Source organism: Anomaloglossus baeobatrachus, chromosome 12 (genome assembly GCF_048569485.1).
Source record: "Anomaloglossus baeobatrachus isolate aAnoBae1 chromosome 12, aAnoBae1.hap1, whole genome shotgun sequence".
Taxonomy (NCBI): Eukaryota; Metazoa; Chordata; class Amphibia; order Anura; family Aromobatidae; genus Anomaloglossus; species Anomaloglossus baeobatrachus.
This window is the reverse complement of record NC_134364.1, coordinates 117,310,832-117,320,598: the sequence shown is the minus strand read 5'-3', so window position 1 is coordinate 117,320,598 and position 9,767 is coordinate 117,310,832. Positions and strand designations below refer to the sequence as shown.

Genomic DNA, 9,767 nt, shown 5'->3' with positions numbered 1-9,767 from the left:
GCCTGGATTCGGGACAAGTGGGTAACATCCTGCATGTGTGGATAAGTTAAACTAAAAAACAAAACACACCACTATCATCTTTACTTACCCAATGTAGCATGTTCCCTAATACATTGAGAAATGTGGCTTAAAATCTCAGGCATTATAACTGTTCTCGTGGTACGTCGTCTACGCTATCTACATTCTGGGGCCAGTGTTTCCTTGTGTCATGTTATATAATATTATCTCCTTGTGTACCGCAGATGTAGCCCAGGGTCAGATGTCCAGACTAATAATCAAGCCCCTTACATCTTTCTTGCAGACTCGTGTAGAAGCTGCTGGTCGTTCCACCATGGACTTTGGATTTCTCTGAGCTTGTAAGCACTGACAAGGGCTGAGGATATGCTCTGGTAAGACTACTGGCTATGCTTTCCTAGGGTCTCTCAAACCCACAATTTTCCAATGAAAGGTTGTTTATCCTATATAAATATTAGATTAGTAAATTAGCTCTGATGTCTGAAATAAGATCTATTAACACAGGTAAATAAATTGTCCTTACATAATTGCCATTCAATCGAGCTCCATTTACTAATGTTTAGAAATTGCAGTTATTAGGTAACTAGTGCCACCAAAATGTATAATACCAATCTGTTCTGAATATTACATCTCTGTTGCTTTTTTTCCCTGCATTTTCCAATTATTAATTCATTTTTGGTGCAGATTTGATGCAGTGTTTTTTTCTGCATTTTTAGTGCAGAAACACTGGGATTCTGTACTTATCAAACCATGATGTACTATGTCCATAATTTTCTGCGCTCCTTGAATTTGATGCAGGCTGCATTTTTCCTGACAGATGATGGCTGTATTGTTCAGCCATCATCTGTCTCGAACATTAGTGGGTCAAGCAAAGCTCCAACTGGAGCTAACTTTTACACAGTGATTACTTGGGTTCTGCCAGAAATGACGGAATGCCGGCGAATGCCGCAACAAACAGGGTACACCGGGAACACGATACAATGGTGGGCCCTGGTGCTATGGAGAAAGAAGTGAGGTCACCTTCTACGCTCATCTGAGGCTGTTCCCTGAACTCTCTAACGTCCTTATACGAGTATTTCCCCTCATCGCCAATCATGTGCTTAGACCCTGACTTGCCCTGAATTAATCCTGGCTATTGAGAAGGCCAGTGATGTCACTAGTCTCACCACTTCTTGTTAGCATGGTAGTGCTCATTCATCACTAATGTAGAATTGTGAATGCATCTATCCACTACTAGTGCCACCAAAATGTATAATACCAATGTGCTCTGAATATTACATCTCTGTTGCTTTTTTTTTTCCTGCATTTTCCAATTATTAATTCATTTTTGGTGCAGATTTGATGCAGTGTTTTTTATGCATTTTTAGCGCAGAAACACTGGGATTCTGTACTTATCATGCCATGATGTACTATGTCCATAATTTGCTGTGGACCTTGAATTTGATGCATGCTGCATTTTTCCTGGCAGATGATGGCTGAATTGTTCAGCCATCATCTGTCTCTAACATTAGTGGGTCAAGCAAAGCTCCAACTGCAGCTAACTGTTACGCAGTGACTACTGGGGTTCTGCCAGGAATGACGGAACCTCGGCGAATGCCTCAACAAACAGGGTACACCAGGAACACGATATAATGGTGGGCCCTGGCGCTACGGAGAAGGGAGCGAGGTCACCTTCTCTTCTACACTCACCTGAGGCTGTTACCTGCACATCCTTATACAAGTACTTCCCCTCATCACCAATCACGTGCTTAGATCCTGACTTGCCCTGAATTTATCCTGGCTAGTGAGAAGGCTGTTGAGAGCACTAGTCTCACCATTGCAATATTACAACACAGGAGACAGGGGGAAAATAGACAAAAGGAAAACACTCCAAGCAACTTTGATGCAGCTAACGCCACAGCTGCAACTGTCACAAATCATCAGCTTCTTCCAGAGACAGGTTCCTTCCAAAGTGGTCAGCATAAGAATGATGAGATTCCATAACCGGCATCAGATGTTAAGACACAGGACTATTTATAGCAAAGGAGAATGGTCACAAAAGAGCTGCATCTGAGATTAAGGCTCCAAAGGATGGCCAGATAGAAAATAGTTCTTAACCCCTGCAGCTTTTTTTGGCCACCACAACACAAAAAATTTAATAAGAGGTGATCAAAACATTGTATCTCCCCAAAAAATATCATTAAAAACATCGGCTTGGGGCACAAAAAACAACCCTTCACACAACTCCATATCCTGAAAATTGAAAATGTTACGGCTCCTGGAAAATGACGTCACAAGCAAAAAGATTTTTCATTTCAAGTTTCAGAATTTGTTTTCTCCACGTAAATAAATAAAAAACTATTCATGTTTGGTATCTACGTAATCGTACTGACCTGGAGAATCATATTGCAAGCCCAGTTTTACGGGAAAATTAATGCTGTTAATAAAAAGTTGATTTCTCAGCACAGGCACCACTGTTTTTCTATAATACAGGTAACATTTTTTATTATTGTCCTATCACCTATACAGCTTTTTTTCATTAGTAAAATTGTCTTTATAGGTTTCCTTTTGACTCTTCTACAAAATTAGTAAAATATATACATTCCATCAGAAAAAAAATCTACAATTAAATATTAATATTCCCATTACCCAAACATAAGTCACCCCCCATTATCACAAACCAATAATTTAAATTTCCAGTCTAACCCTTTTCACCATTCAAAATGCAAAAATAATTCTGCCGGGAAATGGATCCTAAATGGCTACGGAATTTTATGACAAGACTAGGCTATTGCGTGGACGCTTCCTCTGAAGGAGTCTTTCCTATTACGTCTGAAGACGTTGGAGTGTCAATGGATGATGCATCACTTGCGGAAGTCTCGCACAGTGAAGCAGCTCTCGAAAGTGATCCCGTGCCAGGGCCACCAGCCGAATAGTCCTCTTCTACCTCTTTTCCAGAAGGGTCAACTTGGGCATTTGATTCCTCTGGAGTTTTTGTAACAGAAGATTCCACTTTGTCAGATTTTCCAAATAGAAATTCCCATCTGCTGACGTGGTTTCCTGAATCTTTTTTTAGAGATTTGGCTTCTGAAGGAAAATACGGTGCCATGCAATCATGGACCACATCTGGTATTTCCACTTCTAGGCTCTTCACCTTCCCCTGGTATTCCTGCTGAAGGTCTTTTTGAGTCTATAAGGAAAGTTTGGGGACAGAGTAATGCAATAAATATGTAATTGACGCAGTCATCATTTTACTCGTTTGTTCCAAATTATTTACTGCTGTCTAAATGCCATTTCAGTGCTCACACTATGCAAACCGGTGTTCCTCAACTGCACTCCTCAAGAGCTACCAACAGAACTTGTTTTCAGGATTTCCTTAGTTTTGCACGAGTGATGGAATTATCACATGGGCAGTACTAAGGAAATCCAGAAGACATCATCTGTTGGTGGCTCTTGAGGATAGCAGCTGGGGAATATTGGTGTAGCCCAGTGTTTCCCAAACTCCAATCCTCAGGACCTCCAACAGGCCAAGTTTTCAGTATTTCCATAGTATTGGCCAGTTAATGGAATTATCACATGGGCAATACTAAGGAAATCCAGAAAACATGATATGTTGGTAACTCTTGAGGACCGGAGTTGGGGAATATTGGTGTAGCCCAGTTTTTCACAAACTCCAATCCTCAGGGCCTCCATCAGGTCAAGTTTACAGGATTTCCATAGTATTGGCCAGCTAATGGAATTATCACATGGGCAGTACTAAGGAAATCCAGAAGACATGATCTGTTGGTGGCTCTTGAGAACTGGAGTTGGGGAAGATTGGTATAGACCAGTGTTTCCCAAACTCTAATCCTCAGGGCCTCCATCAGGTCAAGTTTTCAGGATTTCCATAGTATTGTCCAGTTAATGGAATTATCACATGGGCAATACTAAGGAGATCCAGAAAACATGATCTGTTGGTAGCTCTTGAGGACTGCAGTTGGGGAACAGTGGTATAGCCCAGTGTTTCCCAAACTCCAATCTTCAGGGACTCCATGAGGTCTAGTTTTCAGGATTTCCATAGTATTGTCCACGTAATGGAATTATCACATGGCCAATACTAAGGAAACCCTGAAAAACGTGATCTGTTGGTGGCTCTTGGGGACTGGAGTTGATGAACATTGGTGTTGACCAGTGTTTCCCTAAATGTAGTCCTCAAGAGCCTCCAAGACGTCATGTTTTTAGTTTTTTTTTAGCATTGTCCAGTTGATGGAATCATTAAAAACCCCTATTGACCACGGGCAGTAATATTACGTCCTAAGCGGTCACAGTCTAATCCCTCCCGGCTGCTGCTGGCAGCCGGCGGCGATCCATGCACGTGTCAGCTGATTTGTACAGCTGACATGTGTGCCTCACAGGCAGGAGTGGATCCGCGTTACGCCCGTGCCTGTTAACCGCTTAAATGGTGCTGTCAAAATGTGACAGAGCCATTTAAATCACCGGCGCAGTAGATCTGTACTCACCGGCCTCCTTCGGCTTTGCAGTGATGTGATCAGTGTGAGCCGATGGTTGCTATGGTAGCACAGTGTCATGTGACGACTCCTGTATCTAGCATGAGTCACTTCCTCCATCACCTGGCCAGCTGCTGCCAGAGACTAGAGGTGAGTGTTTCTGCTGATTTCAACTGCATAGCAGTGATCAACAGAAATGAATGAGTGATCAGACTGCTGATCCTTATAGTCCCCTAGGGGGATTAATAAAATGAAAAAAAAAGTAAAAAGAAAATAAAAAATTAAAAAAAAATAAAAGCTCAAATCACCCCCCTTTCGCCCCATTGAAAATTAAAGGATTTAAAAACTATACACATATTTGGTATCGCCGCGTTAAAAAATGCCCGATTTATCAACATATAAAATCAATCAATCTGATCGGTAAACGGCGTAGCATCAAAAAAATTCCAAAGGCTAAAATTAAGTTTTTTGGTTGCCACAAATTTTGCGCAAAATGCAATAACAAGCGATCAAAACATAGCATCTGCGCAAAAATGGTAGCATTAAAAACGTCAGCCTGAGATGCAAAAAATAAGCTGTCACTGAGCCATAGATACAGAAAAATGAGAACGCTACGTGTTGCGGAAAATGACGCAAAATGTGTGCCACTTTTTTTTGGACAAACTTGTGAATTTTTTTAACCCCTTAGATAAAAGTAAAGCTATACATGTTTGGTGTCTACGAATTCATACTGACTTGAGACATCACACCAACACATCAGTTTTATCATATAGTGAACACAGTGAATAAAATATCTCAAAATAATCATGCAATTGCAGTTTTTTTGCAATTTATCCGCATTTTAATTTTTTTTGCAGTTTTCCAGTACACTATATGGTAAAACTTATGGTTTCATTCAAAAATACAACTTGTCCTGCAAAAATAAAGAAGTTATAGCTCTCAGAAGAAGGGGAGCAAAACAACCTCGAAAAACGGAAAATTGGCCGGGGGTGAGGGGTAAGATATCCTAAATTGCCACATTTTCTTTCACCTGTGCAACACTAAGCAAATCCTGAAAACATGACCTGTTGGAGCCTCTGAGGACTGAAGTATGGGAAACACTGGTGTAGCCTGACAAACCCAACTGTTATGGTTAACTGGCAATGACTGAGATGGGGTCTAGAAGAAACCACCAAGACCACGAAGTTCCAAAACGCAGCAATATATGAAACAATAATAAAATTATATATATATATATATATATATATATATATAACTGTATATATACACACATACCTGCTCTCCTTTGTCTTTGATTCTCTGCAGTCCTTCAGCCTGTTTTTCTTCTAATTTCTGTTGCTGATTGCTCCATTTATCAGTTACCTGAAAGATTTATGACGTACTAGTATACGTTTTGAGGCTATATGGAAAACTAAACAAAGTTCATGAACGTTAGTGGTGCGATTTCAGGTGAAAAAAAACTAGCCCTTTTCTAGACCTGGCCAACTTTCAAAGTATATTGGGGTGTTGGAATCCCCATCATGTAATCAAGAAAGTCATGCCTCATCTTTAGGATATGATATACACTACAGTTCAAAAGTTTAGGGTTACTTAGATATTTCCTTATTTTTGAAAGAAAAGCACTTTTTTTTTCAATGAAGCTAACATTAAAGGGAACCTGTCAGCAGATTTAGCCTCTATAAGGTGCCATTAGTGGGCTCTTATATACAGCATTCTAACATGCCGTATATAAGAGCCCAGGCTGCTGTGTAGAACGTAAAAATCACTTTATAATACTTACCTAAACGGTCGTTGCGTTGGGGTTAGGTCATATGGGCGTCTTTGTTCTCCGGTGCCGGCGCCTCCTCTTTCGGCCATCATTGTCATCCTTCTTCTGAAGCCAGGGTGCATCCTACGTCATCCACACGCGCCAGCATTGAGGTCCTGCGTAGGGCAGACCAAAGTATTGTAGTGCGCCTGCGTGGGACCGGCGAGTGTGTATGACGTAGGACGCGTCATGCACACAGGCTTCAGAAGAAAGATGACAATGATGGCCGAAAGAGGAGACACCGGCGAACGAAGACACCCATAAGACCCAACTCCACCAAAGCGACCATTTAGGTAAGTATTATAAAGTGATTATTATGTTCTACACAGCGGCTTGGGCTCGTATATACTGTATAGCATGTTAGAATGCTGTATATAAGAGCCCAGTGATGGTGGCCGAAGAAAAACGTCTGTTTTCTAATGCAATATCTACATAGGTGTATAGAGGCCCATTTCCAACAACCACCGCTCCAGTGTTCTAATCGTACATTGTGTTTGCTAAGTGTGTTAGAAGGCTAATGGATGTTTAGAAATCCCTTGAAAACTCTTGTGCAAGTATGTTAGCACAGCTGGAAACAGTTTTGCTTATTAGAGAAGCTATAAGGTTGAACTAGATGGACCTAGGTCTTTTTTCAACCTAAGTAACTATGTAACTGTATAAAACTGACCTTCCTTTGAGCTAGTTGAGAATCTGGAGCATTACATTTGTTGGTTCCATTAAACTCTCAAAATGGCCAGAAAAAGATAACTTTCATGGCAAACTCGACAGTCTATTTTTGTTCTTAGAAATGAAGGATATTTCATGCGAGAAATTGCCAAGAAACTGAAGATTTCCTACAACGGTGTGTACTACTCCCTTCAGAGGAGAGCACAAACAGGCTCTAACCAGAGTAGAAAGAGAAGTGGAGGCCGCGCTGCACAACTGAGCAACAAGACAAGTGCATTAGAGGCTCTAGTTTGAGAAATCCACACCTCACAGGTCCTCAACTGGCAGCTTCATTATATAGTACCTGCAAAATGCCAGTGTCACCGTTTACAGTGAAGAGGCGACTCCGGGATGCCGGCCTTCAGGGCAGAGTGGCAAAGAAAAAGCCATATCTGAGACTGGCTAATAAAAGGAAAAGATTAATATGGGCAAAAGAACAAGACATTGCACAGTGGAAGTTTGGAGAAAAGTGTTATGGACAGACGAATCAAAATGTGAGATGTTTGGATCACACAGAAGAACATTTGTGAGACGCAGAACTACTGAAAAGATGCTGGAAGACTGCCTGACGCCATCTGTCAAGCATGGTGGAGGTAATGTGATGGTCTGGGGTTGCTTTGGTGCTGGTAAAGTGGGAGATTTGTACAAGGTAAAAGGGATTTTGAATAAGGAAGGCTATCACTCCATTGTGTGCCATGCCATACCCTGTGGACAGCGCTTGATTGGAGCAAATTTCATCCTGCAACAGGACAATGACCTCCAAATTATGCATGAACTATTTAGGGAAGAAGCCGGCAGCTGGTATCTATGTGTAATGGAGTGGCCAGCCCAGTCACCAGACCTCAACCCTATAGAGCTGTTGTGGGAGCAGCTTGACCGTATAGTACCAAAAAGTGCCCATCAAGACAATCCAACTTGTGGGGGGAAAGCATGGGGTGAAATATCTCCAGATTACCTCCGCAAATTAACAGCCAGAATACCAAAGGTCTGTAAAGCTGGAATTGCTGCAAAGGAGCATTCTGTGCCGAAAGCCAAGTGTGAAGAGAAAACTATTATTTCTAACCTCGTCACTGTCTGGACGATATTCTCTATTCATTATGCAACTCATCTGATAGATAAAAGTAGGATTATTCACGGAAAAGACAAAATTGTCTGGAGGACCCCAAACTTCTGAACTGTAGTGTACATTTTTGATCAATGCAAATCATGACTTTTTATCCTTCTGGGAAACAATTATTCTGACTGTACATTGGGCTATTCTAACAATCGATTATGTAAAGCTGAGTGTATGTATATGTATGTGTTTGTGTGTGTGTGTATATGTGTGTGTGTGTGTGTGTGTGTATATGTGTGTGTATGTGTGTGTGAGTGTGTGTATATGTGCATATGTGTGTGTGTATGTGTGTGTGTATATATGTGTGTGAGTGTGTGTGTGTGTGTGTGTGTGTGTGTGTGTGTGTGTGTGTGTGTGTGTGTGTGTGTGTGTGTGTGTGTGTGTGTGTGTGTATGTATGTATGTCCGCTAAAGGAATCCGCACCGTCATATTTACAATCACAATATTTTGCACAGATGCCCCATGTGACTCAGGGAACGTAATAGACTATGTTTTGACAGGAAAATATATAATAAAAATGTATGTGTGAGGTAATATGATATCGGTGGAGAGACGGATAGAGAGAGACACAGAGACACGCAGAGACAAAGACGGAGACAGACAGAGAGAGATGCACAGAGACACACACAGAGACTGATACAGAGACACACAGAGAGACATAGACTGATACAGAGACAGAGATATGCCTGCTTTACATGAGACGACCGATTGTACGATTTCACGATCGATCATACGCGCCCCCGTCGTTTGTGCATCGCTGCCCGTGTCGCACAAACTCGTTTAACCCCCGTCACACGCACTTACCTTCCGGACGACCTCGCTGTGGGCGACGAACGTCCACTTCCTGGAGTGGGAGGGACGTTCGGCGTCACAGCGACGTCACACGGCAGCCAGCCAATAGAAGCGGAGGGGCGGAGATGAGCGGGACGTAAACATCCCGCCCACCTCCTTCCTTCCACATAGCCGGCGGGTGCTGCGGGACGCAGGTAAGCTGCTGTTCATCGTTCCCGTGGTGTCACACGGAGCAACGTGTGATGCCATGTAAACGATGAACAACCGGCGCCATTTTATTTAAACAATTTTATGAAACCTAGCGACGAGTACACGACTCACGATTTGTGAGTGATACTGCGTCGCTAGGAGGTGTTACACAAAACGACATAGTGTACGATGCCGGATGTGCGTCACGAAAACCGTGACCCACCGACGATGCATCGCACGATCAGTCGTCTCGTGTAAAGCCCGCAATACACACACACAGAGAGACAGACATAGAGAAAGAGACAGAGAGGGAGACAGGCAGACACTCAGTTACTATCCCGGGCAACGCCGGGCACTACAGCTAGTAACTAATATTTCTGATGATGGTACCAACCATTTGTAGAACCTGCACCACTTCTTGAATGTGTGAGTTGTTTATTTCCTTTTTTAACCTAAAAGAGATAACATATGTATAAATACATCTATCGATTATCCATTATGTTTCTCAGCTTGTCTTGGTCTCTCCGTACAGGAATGCACATCATTTTGCCAATTGGCAAGTATACTATTTTTTTTGTTATTACTCACAAGATTTGCCAAAATTAATATTATTTCCCCACCTAAGTGGTAAAGCTTCAACAATACAGCTAAACACAATAATCTGACAAGATAATTCAGA

The 9,767-nt window shown here is 42.0% G+C and overlaps 1 protein-coding gene across 2 annotated transcripts in view; it reads right to left on the bottom strand.

Moving 5' to 3' along the window:
* Nucleotides 1-2,339: 2,339 nt before the first annotated feature.
* The window catches only part of PLCB2 (phospholipase C beta 2), a 203,852-nt gene continuing 196,424 nt past the window's right edge, over nt 2,340-9,767 (bottom strand). For both annotated transcript variants that reach the window (XM_075330434.1, XM_075330435.1), the window contains exons 30-32: nt 9,483-9,540; nt 5,757-5,843; nt 2,340-3,184 (exon numbers count right to left, since the gene is read on the bottom strand). In XM_075330434.1, coding sequence (XP_075186549.1) covers nt 2,783-3,184; nt 5,757-5,843; nt 9,483-9,540 — 547 coding nt within the window. In that variant the 3' untranslated portion in view covers nt 2,340-2,782. The remainder of the gene's footprint in view (nt 3,185-5,756; nt 5,844-9,482; nt 9,541-9,767) is intronic.